Source organism: Tachysurus vachellii, chromosome 13 (assembly GCF_030014155.1).
Source record: "Tachysurus vachellii isolate PV-2020 chromosome 13, HZAU_Pvac_v1, whole genome shotgun sequence".
In the NCBI taxonomy this organism is placed as follows: domain Eukaryota; kingdom Metazoa; phylum Chordata; class Actinopteri; order Siluriformes; family Bagridae; genus Tachysurus; species Tachysurus vachellii.
This window is the reverse complement of record NC_083472.1, coordinates 16,779,611-16,795,754: the sequence shown is the minus strand read 5'-3', so window position 1 is coordinate 16,795,754 and position 16,144 is coordinate 16,779,611. Positions and strand designations below refer to the sequence as shown.

General features: G+C 40.8%; 1 protein-coding gene across 1 annotated transcript in view; it reads right to left on the bottom strand.

Annotated features, from left to right (window-relative positions):
* Nucleotides 1-16,144, bottom strand: part of LOC132856413 (fibronectin type-III domain-containing protein 3A-like) — a 39,799-nt gene that overhangs the window by 13,322 nt on the left and 10,333 nt on the right. The window contains exons 2-14 of the mRNA XM_060886011.1: nucleotides 15,287-15,416; nucleotides 8,460-8,535; nucleotides 8,284-8,360; nucleotides 7,908-8,112; nucleotides 6,089-6,322; nucleotides 4,679-4,743; nucleotides 4,389-4,552; nucleotides 4,009-4,068; nucleotides 3,401-3,539; nucleotides 3,212-3,265; nucleotides 2,988-3,112; nucleotides 2,573-2,756; nucleotides 984-1,070 (exon numbers count right to left, since the gene is read on the bottom strand). Coding sequence (XP_060741994.1) covers nucleotides 984-1,070; nucleotides 2,573-2,756; nucleotides 2,988-3,112; nucleotides 3,212-3,265; nucleotides 3,401-3,539; nucleotides 4,009-4,068; nucleotides 4,389-4,552; nucleotides 4,679-4,743; nucleotides 6,089-6,322; nucleotides 7,908-8,112; nucleotides 8,284-8,360; nucleotides 8,460-8,535; nucleotides 15,287-15,385 — 1,569 coding nt within the window. The 5' untranslated portion in view covers nucleotides 15,386-15,416. The remainder of the gene's footprint in view (nucleotides 1-983; nucleotides 1,071-2,572; nucleotides 2,757-2,987; nucleotides 3,113-3,211; nucleotides 3,266-3,400; nucleotides 3,540-4,008; nucleotides 4,069-4,388; nucleotides 4,553-4,678; nucleotides 4,744-6,088; nucleotides 6,323-7,907; nucleotides 8,113-8,283; nucleotides 8,361-8,459; nucleotides 8,536-15,286; nucleotides 15,417-16,144) is intronic.

Below are 16,144 nucleotides of genomic sequence, written 5' to 3'. Positions count from 1 at the left end.
TCACATTGAATATATGTCTGTCTATTCAGTGTGGCAGTGGTGCCCTTGAGAAAGGTCCTGTAACCCTCTGCTCCACTGGTACTGCATCATGGCTCAAGTATATAAGGAAATTTCACTTTGCTAGGAAGGTTTTAGACTGTGTTAGGTTTTTTTGTTAATCTGACTCCTAATGCAGATTGGCTTTATAAATGAAAGCTGTTTAAGTTTTGTTTCATATATGCAGGTTTTTAGTTGAAATCAAGCCCCGGTGCATTCACCACAGTGATATGGTTTCCATGCACAGATGTCAATTTCACGAGTATGGACAAAAATAACCAGGCTGACATTGTTTCTCAGTCTGGTTCATGTTCAAAAGAACCCAGGTGCAGTCTGACTGCAGTGAGAACACAATTCAACACTGATTCAGTCAGTCCACAGGAAATAACACGCATCTCAGTCGCTGAGTGTTTGGGGTTGTAGGCAGCATTTCATCATGTGAGCCACTAAAAATAAAATGGTTCTGTTTTTACATTATTTAAATTTTTTTAATAAAATTTTATTTAATTCCGTGTAGCCTTTTGCAGCAAAAATAATAAGTAAAATAATTTTCACTCTAACATTTATCCATCCAGGTTTTGTATCCTACACAGAGTCTCAGGGAACCTATTGTGCATACTCAGGGGACAAAGTGGTGAACACCCTGGACAGGTTGCCAGGCCATCACAGGGCACACAATCACACACTCCGGACAATTTAGAGTTGCCAGTCAGCCTGCAGCGCATATCTTTGGACTGGTTGAGGATCTTGAAGTACCTAGAGGAAACCCCCAAGACACAGACAACAACAAACTCGTAGAGATGGGATTCGAACCCTGCACCACATAGGTGTGAGGCAAAATTTCTCGTCAAATGGAATAACAGCTGAAACTGGTATTTTTAGACAAAAGTTGATTACAGTAAATTAAATGACATTAAACAACATTAAAAGCTTCTGCCATAGCTCACCCGGAAACGATAGGAGGTGTATCGCCTGAGCTCGCTCACTATACATGACTGCTCCTCTCCACTGTGCTTCGGCTGAAATCCACACCCCTGTACAGAAAAAACATCCTGCCAACATCATTTCATAAATATTTCACAAACAACATGACTATGTTACTAGTCACTTCCTGGCCTTAAAAAAAATAAAAACTCATAACAAGTTTGTTATTTGTGACCTTTAACCTTTTAATTTTTTTTGTGTTTTTTAACCTTTAGCATGCCACTGTGCTTGAGCAGGATTAGTCCACAGACAGATGTGTGAGAAGAAAAGTATGAGGAACAACACATGAATAGCCTCAAACATCTGGCTCTAATTAGGCACACTGCACCATGTTCTCCATGGACACTGCACACGTGTGCTGGGTTCATGTATGTGAATAACTAAGGCTAGGGTCAAGTATTCCTGTGCATCAGTACATCTGAATGGTAGTTTTATTCACTTCACAACTTCTTGACACAGATGGTCCAGTTCAGTACATTCTAACAAAACTCTGTGACTGGGAGATTAGTCATAGAGGGTAACGCTCAATATGATACTGCCACAATCATGCTCATGCGGTGTGTGGATAGTTTTGCATATCTGCCAAACATTGCCACATGTTTGTAAAATGTAGCTGTGTGCAAGGTTAGGGATCTGTTTGACCTGTGAACAACTTATACTGTATAATCAGAGCTATGGATCTTCTCTATTCAGAGCTAAGGATCTTCTCTAATCAGAGCTATTAATCTTCTCTATCAGAGCTATGGATCTTCCCTAATCAGAGCTATGGCTCTTCTCAGTCTAATGATGAATGGACTTTTTGCTTTTTTGCTTGGCCTACTCTAGACTTGATTTGTCCTATATCCTTTCTGTTTTATTATTTCTTTTAATAATAGATCTACCGTTGCTTTGCGGATGGAGATTTATTATTCTTTTTTTTTTTTTTTTTTAGAACCAAACCCTGATCGATATTATGGCTCTTTGAGTTTTTATTACAAATATATGACACTTCAACTGCAGACAGGTCGACTACATTCAACTAATGATGTGACGTCTGATGGCAACTGCTAGCAATGTCACTAATTTAGCGGTTTCACAAGCAACAGGTCTGAATACATATGCAATCACAATTGTGCAAATAATTTTAAATACTATTCAGTGTTATAGGATGATTTGTGTAGATTCTTAACATATAATCCCAGTTATTCTATCCATTTCAGTGTCAGGTTATAACACTGAAATTCCAGTTGGGTGATTTTTCTCCTGATGGACAGAGAAGGCTGTTGGACAGAAGTCAGTCACTGGCTACAGAGGAGATTAGTCATAAAAGCCATCGAAGAGGGCAAAAATAATGCTCAATAAAAAGCTACCACCATCATGCTTCACTGTTGGGGAGGGTATTCTCAGGCTGATGCTGGGTTCCTTCTTAAAAGAAAATATTTATATTTAAATAGTGTTAAATATAATGGGAAGCTTTGTGTAGGTTCATGAAATTATAAAATGTTGAAAAGTTAATACTGAGTATCGTGTGTCGTCAACTCCAGGAGAAATACATTGTTCGCCACACACTCACCGATCCAATCTCTTCCATCTCCAGTATGTAAGAGTGTGCGTCTTGGCTAGCCGTGCCACAGGGGGTGCTCCACTCGAGACTCAGCCATGTTACTCCAGCCTCCATCAGACGAGGTGGAGGTGGAGGAGCAGGAGGAGACACGACACAGCTGTCTGTGCAACAACTCAGAACAGCACTGAAGGCACTGGAAAGCACAGATACATATACACACATCTTGTTGAGCTAATGATTAAGCATTTGAATCCTAAACCAGGATTATAAATAAATGCAGTATGTGGGGCGATTTAATGAAAACACATCAAATTTAAATTAATTATTACATTCTGCAACTTGTCCTAGAATGCTCAAGAATGTTAATAGCCATAATGTAATTGAAGGAATATTTAAGTGAGATCTATAAGGACACAAGACATACCTCATTCCTACATCGTTTTTAGCAGCAAGTCTGAAGGCATATTTTGTTGAAGGCATGAGGTGCACAACTTTGTACTGCTTGGCAAGGCCACTGTAAAGCTCCTTAAATGCACTTTGTTTTCCCTGCTAATCATGGCAAATGCATAATCTTACACACAGAGCACACAGACATGACCTGAAAAAAAAAAACAGGCTTTTATTGTGGAAAAGATAGGAGATTCTTACCTCGTGGTATTCCAAGCAAAATCCAGTTATTTTTGAGCCGTTGTCATTGGGCGACTGAGATAGACAAGCAGGAAGAAACAGAGAATGAGCTATATGATTTTTTAAAATAATATAAAGTGATTATTGTTAATGTTAAAGTTATAGAACATAAAGGTTTGGCTCTGTAATAGCTGAAGTTGAAAGGCGTACTCTCCACTGGAGGCTTATTGAGCTCTTGGTGCGCTGGATAAATCGGGGGACTGCAGGAGTGTCTGGGACACTGCACAGTGTAGTGAAATTTACACTCTCTGATGGGGTGCCCTTCATTGACCTACAAGCCACACACACCCTTAGACACAAAGAAAGAGATCAGTATTGTGTGCTATGGGTTATAAACTTTGACCATTCATAATTCAATGCAGATTAGGTTTTAGTGTTATGGTTTATTATTAAAATGCCATTGTTGCCAAACAAGTACATATAGTACTACTTTATTGTAAAGAGCAGTCTGTTTGCTTTTTTTAAACGGACCTTGCTTGAAGGAAATGTTCCACCCACTAACTGCTGCCCTCTGTGTCCCGATCATGGGTGTATCACTTCCTGTTAAAGTTGGATCGTGTTTCCGATTCGCAAAAGTGTTGGTGAAATGTCACCATCTTGATCTTTTCACACACTACTCATTACAAAAGTTTAACTGAAATGTTTAACTGTTGAAATTTAACTGGTGTATGTGGCAGCCTCCTGATTGAGCTCTGAGTTACCACTTTGGAATAAATTGAAAAGAATAAATAAACAAAAAGAGGGTGTTCAGGTCTCACCTGGCGTAATAGTGTGTCGCAGGTCTGAGCTCTCCCAGTGTATGCGTAGTGTCTTTCCCTCTGGAAGAAAAAGAGATTCAACATTACAAAGTCTGCCAAATGCTGTAATGTAAAATGTAACGTAACAAAGGATGCAAGGAAGTCGGACAAAAACTTTGAGACAAACAAAATCTTAAGCCATATTTTGGTCATTATTGTAATGCATATTGTAATGTTATGTATTTTTTTGGTATTTTTGTGAGCAACACCACAGAGCGATGTCAGAGTAAGAAGGGATTGGAATTAAATGTTTACAATGATAAGAGCTCAAATTACAAGCTTTTAGCCATATAGTGTACTTACAACTTTGATTTTGGATCGTGGAAGCAATTGATACTCACTGGTACACAAGTTTGAAATCTCCCTCTGTGCCACTCTGAGACAAGGCCAGCTCGTAGCTGAGCGGCAGAGTAGGGTGTGAGTGTAAGTGTGTGTCTGCTTCTGACAGTATAGGGAGTGGAGGACGCCAGGAGAGAACTGCAGAGTGTGATGTGATACTGCCCACCTGAGAGAGAGAGAGAGAGAGAGAGAGAGAGAGAGAGAGAGAGAGAGATGAAGGATCATAATAAAGCATCTGTACCTGAAAACTGACAGTATGTAGATGATTACTACATTAGTGTAAAACACTCACTGTGGGTTTGCATACAGTAGACAGCAGCTCTTGCACTCGCCTCATTTCCTCTTCAGGATCTGCAGCTGTAATAATTCCATTATTCCAAATGTCATTTCCCATGATATTTTAAATTACTATTTGTTTTTAACTTGGTGTGTTATAAAAAAAAACCCTTTACATGTTTGAGTATCCTACTGATGGAAGGTGCAGTTGTGAAGAAAGAGAAAGACTGTGTAGAGAAAGACTGAAAAATAAAGTGACATGCGTCATGCGACACTTGTTATATTCATATGTCTAATTCATGTTTCCAGACTTTTGTGTGTCTGTTGTGAACATTTCTATTGCAGACTACTCTCAAGTTACTCTAAATCTAGAGATTTACCAGCTCCAGTTTAACTCTTCTATACTAAAGAGGAGATGTTAACTCCATGTGGTCTTTGAGGACAACAATCTCCTCACCAATGCAACATTTATCAGACTGTATATTTATAATCACACCCTCCAGTGTCACCCACATGAGGATGAGGTTCCCCTTTGAGTCTGGTTCCTCTCAAGGCTTCTTCCTTTACCATCAAGGGAGTTTTTCCTTGCCACAGTCACCTGAGTCACCTCAGACTTGCTCATTGGGGATAAATACAAACACATTTAAATATATCTAACATTAATCTTGAATTGTGTATTCTATTAATCTTTATAATAACATTTTGTTCTATGTTTATGTTCTGTAAAGCTGCTTTGAGACAATGTTGATTGTAAAAACTGCTATACAAATAAATTTGAGTTGATCTCTCAAGTCAAAGTGACTTTGTTTAATATAACTGTGTAACTAACTTTACACAACATTACACTGCCATGATATACAGTGCTGAAAAGTACAGCACAGTGTTGTGTTCTTTAGTTTCTTTTGGATGACCAGTTGTTCTCACCTGCCCAAACAAACCAGAGCAACAAGGAAAACGTACAGGTCAAAAGCTACAGTTAATGATCGACCATGAGAATGAGGAAGGTTGTTGATCTCCTGGAATTTTAATACATAAACTGGTTTATAACTGTGTTGAGCAGAACGGTATGTCAGCTTGCACAACACATCAAACCTTGAAGTGGATGAGCTACAACAGCAGACGATCACATCAGGTTTCTCTTCTGTCAGCCAAGGACAAGAATCTGAGGCTGTTGTGGCCCAAACTCACTAAAACTAGACAGCTGAAGAGTGGAAAATGACCAGGAGATTTTTTTTTATCTTCTAAGCATCCTGGTTGGGTGCGTCTTTTCATTTTGATGTGAAAATAAACTGAAGCTTTTCACAGCATGATTTTAAGTACTGTACTGCTGCAACATGATTGCCTGGTTAGAGAACTGCAGTATAAGCAAGCGCTCTGGTGTTCCTATTAAAGTGGATGTCAACATGTACGCGTGTGCATAATTCACCTTTAACCTCATAATCACTTGGAGGAGAGCCTCTGTTCCGGACTGAGTGTTTAAGACGTGGTGGTGTTGGAGAAGCAGCCATGCCTGTCCGAACTTTGCCGTGTCCATTGTGGGTGAGTGGCATGCCGTTAGCAGCACCCAGATGCCCGCCTTTCAGCCTCCGCTGTAGCTGTTCCTGCATTTTTACTGCACGTTCATCACGAATGGGCACTGACACACTGTGGCACATCATATCTGTATGCATACACACACACACATATCTCATGAGTAAACAAATTTACTATTTAGTTCACTGAGCAAATAGAAACTTCAGTGTGCTGTCCCAAGTTTTGGTTTGTAAACAAGTCATTGAATTTATAGCATATGGCAACCCTGTTAAGTGCATTAAGCCTCAGAGTTTCTGAAATAGCGTTTCATGTTTACACAACTGAGTCGGTAAGTCTCTGGTGAATGCTTTAAGATTTAAAGTTCTGTCCTCTGAGCCTACTTGTCAATTGGACAACTTTAAATAAACAAACGACAGTCCAGACATGTAATCTTTGTGTCTCAGGCATGCAACCTACTGATCTGTCTATCCACATATATACACAACGATGCCTGTCATTGTCAGGTTACCTTCTGCCCACCTTTGGTCACAAAAGTACCAAAATGCAAAATAAATAATGAAAATAAAGGTTGAGCTTCAGTTAATATTTAAATCAAACATCAGAATTGTAAAAAAAAACCACAATATATATTTTCGGGTTGCCAAAACTGGGATTTTCACCAAAAATCTTTTAAACATCAGTTGTGTAGGCTTGCTGGTGAAAGAGGAGGACTATGGCGAGGCTAGTTTGAGTGAGTCTGAGGTTTCAGTGGGCACAGGCTAACCAAAACTTTGGTGAAAATCACGTAGAAAAACACAGGAACGGCTGATTGGATAATTGCAAGTGCTCCTAATAAAGTGGACACAACAACAACATACATTACATGTACATTTACAGCATTTGGCAGACGCCCTTATCCAGAGCAACGTACATAAGTGCTTAAATCTCTATCATTGGATACATTAATGCTGGCTCACTAGGTTACATATGTGCCAGAACAGAGAAGAGTCTTGTAGTATACTTGCCTCTTACCCTGAGAGATGGTGGAACATTACAATGTAAAAAAAAATTTGGTCTGGAAAAATCATCATTTAGAACACAGTACTCTTAGCAGGAGTTCGATCATTTATCCATCGCTGCATCCTGGGGGATCCGAACCTTATCCCGGGAACACTGCACACCAGACAGGAAAACACCCTGGAGGTCTGCAGTGGAGGTCAGTAATATCTAACTATTCCTGCCATGGAATAACCACTATGTGGCCAATAATGAGTCATACTTTAGTGCATATACACTTCTGCATATACATTTCTGCTTGATCCTACACATTTACCAGACATTATCCCGAGCGACTTTAATTTTAATCTCATTTTATACAACTGATCTACTTGCTCAGGGGCTCAGCACTGCCGAATGTGGGATTCGAACTTGCAACCTTCCTACCAGTAGTTCAACACCTTAAACACGATGCAACCACATCCCACACAGGATTACAGGAAGTCTGGAGATAGGGCAGGGAACACCTTGGACAAGGTATCGAGCCATCACAGGGCACACACTCACACACTGGTTCATACACTACATACAGTTACAATCAGCCACTCAATAGGAAACCGGAGTACCTTGAAGAAACCCCTGAAGCACAAAGAGAACAAGCAAACAGGGTTTTGAGGAAATATGATGCGAAAAGGCCCAGTTCTGCCCACTCTACAGTATAGGTGTGTAATGCTCACCCTGCTCATTGTAGACAGGAAGTGCAGGCAGCTGGTGTATGTAGTGAGGAGAGAGCTCAGTGGGGTAAAAGTGTGGGTGGTGCAGCATGGCTGGCTGTGGTGGGGTGTACAGTGGGAGATGTGGAGGTACAGGGTGTAAAGAGGGATGAAATTCCATTGTATGAGGCAGAACCAGCACCTTCCACATGCCGTTCTCCTCCACCACCTGAAGGAGACACACAAGACCACTAAACATTTCTGCTATTTATTACATCACCAAGAAACATTTCTGTTTGAAATATCTGTTCGTTCCAAATACCGTTCCGTAATGATGGTGCATTCATTTTAGTTGTAAAATAAAGCATAATAAATCATGATAAAGATGTCAACGGTGTACCTGAGATATGTAACCTGGAGGCACAAAAATGGGCGGCACGGTGCCATTAGGGGACACCATGGGCACCTGCGCAGGACCTGAACACACACAGAATGTAGAGTCTATTAAATACCACTGACTAAACCTGGATATGCACTGGTGTGCATGTGATGGTGTGTAAACAGGTACGTGTTCACCTGTAATGCACTGAATCTGGCCATCATCTGTGCGTACAGTAAAAGTCTCTCCTGGATTGACCTGCACCAGGACCATCTGGAAAAGACAAACAAACAGATGCACCGTGACATGAAATAACAGTTCTCTCTTTAAATCTAAATTTGTTTGTTTTTTTATCTTTACTGCCAAATAAAACACTTTTCACTTCTGTGTATGAAACGCCACATTTATTGGAAAGGGTTTCCAGGATGTTGTGCGTGATTACTCACTCACTCTCACTCATTTTCTACCGCTTATCTGAACCACCTCGGGTCACGGGGAGCCTTTGCCTATCTCATCAATGCAGGATACACCCTGGAAGGAGTGCCAATCCATCGCAGGGCACACACACACTCTCATTCACTCACACAATCACACACTACGGACAACTTTTCCAGAGATGCCAATCAACCTACCATGCATGTCTTTGGACCGGGGGAGGAAACCGGAGTACCCGGAGGAAACCCCCGAGGCACGGGGAGAACATGCAAACTCCACACACACAAGGTGGAGGTGGGAATCGAACCCACAACCCTTTAGGTGTGAGGCGAACGTGCTAACCACTAAGCCACCGTGCCGCCCTTGTGTGTGATTAGATTCGATGTTTTATACAGTCAATATTTTTCATTAAATGATTTTAGGTTTATTACTGAAATAAAGTGTGATTTGGCATGTAACTGTAAAAAAAGTTAAGATTTAAGATTTTTTAAGTCTTCTTTTTCTAAAGTATTGTCAGGACTCTTACGCTTTCTTGGCACCACAAAACAAATTAGACTTTTTTCCCCCCCTAAATCTGGATTTAATGTGTTTCTCACATGCAGGTGGTGAAGCTGATTTTGTGTCTTTTGCTGGAAATCAGGAATTTTTTCCAACTCAATTCTGATAATAAAAAATATAAATTTTATTTAAATGTATTTATTTAAAAAAAATTATTTGATCAGAAGCACCTAATGGACAACAAACCCCCCCTTTTTTTAAATAATAGATTTTGTAGGCAGGTCGACTCCCACATACTCAAAGAACTCAGTTTCCCAGAACAACCTACAAACATGGCTGCCCTTGACTACACTTCCCAAAACACACCTTTTAATCATACACGCCTGCCTGTGTAAAGCCTCACACACACACACACACACACACACTGGATGTAAAGTAAAGGCTCAGTGTTCTGTATCTCACTTTTGATCGTGTATTTTTGATTGTCACAGTAAAACTTTCTCTGCATCGATTCCGGCCTCCCTTTTCTGATAGAAGTTGTTTATTGTGACAACCACAATAAGCAGAAGAAAAAGAATATTGGATATTTGCTTCTATCCAAATTCCAGCATGTGTGAGATGGTTTCCCAGCAGAGGTGAGGTCCAGCTCAGTGCAAACACTCGTCCACACACGTCCAAGAGCACGTGTTTGTTTCCCCCGAGCCTGTAGAGTGTGTGCACAAAGCCCTGACCCCGTTTGACAAACTACGCCTCCATGGGAAATGTACACTGGCCTGGATGTTACATAAGTCTCCACACACACACACACACACACACAGACACACGCTGCCTGCCTGCACACTGACACCATGACAGTCGGAATCATGGGACAAAATATATCAGTGACAAACAAAGAAATAATAAAAAAAAACATTTTACTTACAACTACTAATGGTGTGCAAGAGTCAAGGAAGAAGGTGAAAGAGAGAGAGAAAGAAAGAGAGAGAGAGATAGGGAGTGAGTGAGTGAGTGAGTGAGAGAGAGAGAGAGAGAGAGAGAGAGAGAGAGAGAGTGGGGACAGAGAGAAAGAGAGAGGGATAGACTAAGAGAGAGACAGAGAGAGAGATAGACAGAGAGAGAGACAGAGAGAGAGAGAGAGAGAGAGAGAGAGAGAGAGAGTGGGGGAGGAAGCGGACAGGGGCAGTATGTGAGGAATGCACGATACAGACGATGGAAGGGGGGCAGAAGTATGAAGTATGCATGGAATGCCCTGACCAGCCCCCAAAGCCATTGCCATCCCTGGGAGCCAAACCTCAGAGGTGAAGAAAGAGGGCGGGAAAATGGGGGAGGAAAGAGGGAGGAGGAGGTGGAAAAGAAAAAAGCAAGGCACCTAGTTTATCAATACCTGATTTACAAAAAAACCCCAAAACAACAAGCACAAACTACTTTAGTTGTACCACAGCACTTCTGAATTCTCTAATCTGATTGGTCAGGAATTGTTGACTTGTTTGCTATAACATCAGTGATGTCTGTAATACAAACCCCTGCTTCCTTTAGTTAGAATCCTGATCTGTTTTCATTTCTCTTCTAGCAGCTCTCACGGATTTGTATGGCACATGCTCCACATTATCTAAGACTAAAAATAAACAGATTAACACTGTGGGCTTGTGTAACAAAATCAAATATGCAACAGTCCCTCGTGCATTTTGCGGAGACTTTTTAGCGATTGTTGTCACCAAAAGTGCTTCTATTGCTACTAGGATTTTTGTACTCGAATGAGATTAAGGCGAGCATCATTTATGTCCATGTCATTTTCAGGTGTTTTATTATTTCAAAATATGTTGTTGAACCCAGTAATGAAACGTTAATTCAGAAGATTTTATTAAATCTAAAACAAACAACGACAGAGGGCGATTAATTTCTTGTGGGTTTCAATTTGGTTGAAAGAAAACCGCGGGTTTTTCTTGGAAGGGTACCAACAAATTTGTCCCTGGTTGTATCAATGTAAAGGAAAGTAGCACGTCATCATTACTACATTACATAAATATAAAGTGTATTTACATTTTGTTCTGTCATTGCGTTACAGCAAATTGTTGCATTCACACAAACACACACACAAAACCTTTTTGATTAAATCAATCCAGTTGAATATTTAACACACTAAAGTAATCTAAGTGTTATGTTTATTGTTTTGTAGAGTTTATAGTTAATTGTGTAGTTTGATAGTCTGTCACTGTGACTCTAACGTTACAGGAATGAGAGGAATGATGAAGTCTGCTTGACTTGACATGATACTGCGATGGTGTGTGTCATTAGTGTATCAGGGGACGGCTCAGAAAAAAGAAAGCTCAATCTCTCCGATGTACTAATCAAACTCCACCACACTGGGTCAGATCTTCCTGGCATTGAGGATGTGTGTGTGTTGTACTGTGAGTCACAATAAAAACAAAGCGAACCCTGATAAATTCCCCCGACAGGAATACACTAGTCAAGAGTTAAAGGAATAAGAGCAACAGTTAGGACTCAGAACTGCAGAGACATCCAAGCTTTGTCCGATCTGATCCCAAAAACCACAAACGACGTCAAGCAGCTGCTTGGTCTGTGCCAAAACAAAAGCAAACAATCCCACAATGTGTATGGGCTGAGGAAGCAGTTTTAAAGGCACAGGGTAAATATTTGGACTTTTTTCCTACTTCAGCAAGACGACGTAAAATAAGGAGCAGTCGGTGCTGTAGCAGATGCCGTACACAGAGGGCAGAAAAACAAAAAACACAAGCGGTTATTTGGTCTGAATTTATCAACGAGCACAAAGTGAAGGAAAAAAGAAATAGCATCTGATCCGCAGTGTTAGTAGAAACAGCTTCTGGTAAAGTGTGCGTGGGAGTGCTGGGAAGTTCAGTCACTGCCCGGGTTGAGTCATTCACCCCAGTCACTGAGGCTTAATTAGGGTGAATAATCGTATATCCGTATAATGCCTTTCAGCAAAGTCCAGCTCCGTTCGGCTAATGAATAGCTAATTGCTTATGTACATTCACTTCATCAGGTATGCTTGTTCCGGTGTATGGGAAGTTGTTGGAGTTGTGTTGTGGAGCTTGGGGATGGAGAACGTAATGGAAAACTACAAGGACTGAAAGCTGACGCTGGCTCTCCTTCCTCCCCGTGTCAGGACTGATGGACAGCGTGGTAAGGCGCGGTGACCTGGACTGTTCAAGGCTAATCTGCCGGTCGCTCTCAAGGAGATAAAGTTGCTCAAAAGCCACGTCTCAAGCCGAGCTCTCGTTCCTGCTCTTTGTGTGGCCTTTGAGCTCGCAGCACGCTTTGATCTGGAGGCCAAACGATGGGAAAGCAGGCATGGAATGTGGCTTTCTTTTTCAAGGGGGAGCCATGAATGAATAAAAGATTCCCCCCACACTGTTTTTCTTCCTTCATGGGGCTGTGCTTTTTCACATGGCGCGAACGCATCGGGCCACAATCACACATTACTTAATAAACCTAGCTTTACCATGTTTGCTAAGGTTTACTGAATGCAAATAAAAGACTTTTTATTTTTTTTTACACTTGACGTTGTGTCTAAGTGCGATATTATATTGTTTTGCTGTAATCTGTTTCTACTCGACGGGACCTTTATTTTATCGCTGAAAGTCTACTTTACACTGCTTTATCTCCTAGTCTGTGAAAATCCTTTGTAATAAATGATGCACAGTGAAACTCGGGCACTTTTATTTTTCACTAAACTTTTTGTAGAAAGTCTGTAAAACAATAAACGCTGCAAAACGGCAGAGTAACTATTGCTTCACACGCTGATGAGAACAACTGTGAAAAAGAAACACATGCTGAGAAGAGCACACCCCCACACACCCCCCACACAACCACTTTCTGTCTTTCTCTCTCTCTCTCTCTCTCTCTCTCTCTCACTCCCTGTCTCTCCTCTCACACACAGACACAATCACAACCACTCTGTGTTTCTGTGTGTGTGTGTGTGTGTGTGTGTGTGTATGAGAAACAATCACAACCACTCTCTATCACACACACACACACACACACAGCCACCCTCCCATCAGCGGAGGCTATCAGGACCCGAGTTCCGGATGTGTACACTTCCAGCCCCTTTCCCCCCCCTTTTCGCCTCCTCTTCCTGGAAATTCTGTTGGCAGAGCTTGGCTGTGAGGAATGCAGACACTTCGCTCCTCTCCTCTCTCGTCTCAGCTTGGCTACATTCGAAGCACTCAGATGACCTGGAGTTTTGTCTCAAAACTGTTCAAATAGCTGCTTCTTAAAATTTTTAAAATGAAGGAATCCACTGTGGTTAAAAGCAGAACAGACTGATAAATTGATAAAAGTAAAAAAAAAAAAAAAACAACACACACACTAAATATATGTATCTGTATATATAAATACAGAATGGTGAACAAGCACTGCTCCAGTTTACCACCCACACAATCAAATCCCACTGACAGACATGAGCCGCTTCAGCTGGTAATAATTCATGTTAGAATAAAGTCTGCTTTCCACTGTGGGATTTTCACCCTGACACGCTACACTAGAAATCTTTGCCAATGACTTGAGTTCAGTGGTCTGAGAATGCAGAATGTGAAAATAGCTGGAAACGATCAACACGCCCATGTCTAGTCACAGACGGTTTCTGTAGCTCGTGTCGCTCTCTGTAAGGACGAATGATCTCCGGTTGCTTCGTTGGTGCGACTCGATGTCTGTACGAACGACACTGCTGCTATTACACTTGTGTAGAAGTGACCAATAGGAGAGCGGCGTAGGATGACATAACAATCTCAGGACAAATATAAATCTAGAAATGTCAACAAAACGAAACTAAAGAACAGGCAACAATCTCCTTATTACCTCAAGGACATTTTGAACTAGGCTTGTGCAATATTTTATTATTTCTAGCCCCAATTTTGAAGAATTTTTTAAAATAATGTGATAAACAATTTAAGCCTAAACCCTGGCAGAAAGGGAAAACTAGCATTTCCACTACTTGTTTTAGGGACAGTACAGACAGCAGTGTGGAAAAACATTATCAGCTGTGCAGACGGAAACTGGGCCGAGCGCAAGAGCTCAGCTGGACGGTGGTTTTCTAGAGCGATTCTGCAGTAAAAAAAAAAACACATCTGTTTTACATATGAAGCTTTAAATTATCAGCTGGTGTGATGCTGATGCTGTGTAACATTCAGCTTAGGAGAGTGAGTGAGAGAGAGAGAGAGAGAGAGAGAGAGAGAGAGAGAGAGACAGAGAGAGAGAGAGTGAGAGAGAGAGAGTGAGAGTGTAAGTGAGTGAGTGAGTGAGTGAGAGAGAGAGAGAGAGAGAGAGAGAGTGAGAGTGTAAGTGAGTGAGTGAGTGAGAGAGAGAGAGAGTGAGAGTGAAAGTGAGTGAGTGAGTGAGAGAGAGAGAGAAAGAAAAGACTGATATTATTTCTAAAATCTAGAATTTGATGCTTTGTTGTAGATCTTTAGATGTTTTCCTCTGTAAAGTCGCAGAAACTCCACATAAATATTTTTATTTGTTTATTGTTTTCTTGCCTTTGTAAGTCTCAGAAGCCATACTCACTGATGCAAAAGCACGAGACAATTTAAACTGATCCTTCGTCGTATTGATCCAGTCGTGGTTGTTGACACCGCAAATATGCAAACAAGTGCGTTAACCTGGTGTTTAGTGATGTACAGTGTGAAAAATCAGACAACAAATTAACAGGATTAATAGTATCTAAAGTATGAGCAATGTGCACCATGGAATCAGATAAAAGCTTGTCCAAAGTGCTGCTACAAATTCGGAAGCACACGATTGTCTAGGATGCAGTCGTCTGTGTATCTTCGTAGACGCAGCAGCTTTGATGCCACTAAAAGTCATTGGTTTGCCAAAATATAGGAACACTTGTATTATATACACTACATGTATATGTAGACTGAGAACAATGTACACATAGTCTCCGTAATTCTGTATGATTATATTGAGTATAAATACATATGTATACGCTCAATAATCGCAGAAGGAAGATTTGAATGCATTAGGAAAATTATTCTGAGTAAGCTTTGGCTTTTGAAGAAGCAAAGAGCTTGCTATCTGAAGATCTCTGCCTGCTTTGCACCGCCTCACTCACCTGCTGCATGCCGTCTCGGCTGAGCATGTGCGGGTAGAGGTGCATTTCAGCCAGCATGGGCGTGGCCTCCAAATGTGGGAGGTGCTGATCTGTCATCATAGCTGAAGAGAGAGTTCATTGACATCAACTCCTATGAGATGAAAAAGAGAAGAGAAAGAAAGACGTTTAATACATTGGAGCAAAACACAGGACTAATTTTTTTCTTTTTTTTTTGGAGATCTGTGTATTATATGTTTGTGGCCTCCATTTCATCTTCTGAATAAAGTTTAAAACGTGTGGCACACTGAGAACCCTTAAGAAGATATATTTCATACGATATACAGCTGACAGCTGCAGAATTTCCATAGGACAAGCCAGGCAGCGTCACAACACGTGCAGGGTTAACAAACAGCAGCCGTTTATACGAACAAGCACACAATGATCATACAAATGAAATGAAATTAAAACATAATAGTAATAAAAGTAAACATCGGAAAGATGATCAATATCTGTACGTAGCTGAATCGGGTACGTTGTCAAACTGTTGGTAGTGTTTGTACCACAGCATCACGCATAGTCTGTTTTTGACTTTTTTTTTGGATTTTTTCCAACTCAAACGTTTAGTTGTTTGCACTTGCTCTGCATTCACCACCCGGTTTGGAATAATCTCTTCTGTTGACTAAAGTTCTTGTTAGCAATGTTTTACAGAGCCATTAAACCGTTTCTTTTTTAAATTGTCCTCAAACATCAAAAGAGTGTTCTCAGAGTGTACACACACTTCATCCTGTTCTGATGCTGATCCTGACGTGTGGATGTTTTGACAGCCGACATCACATTACTAACTCGTTTCCATAAGATTATTACGGTTCGATGATTTGC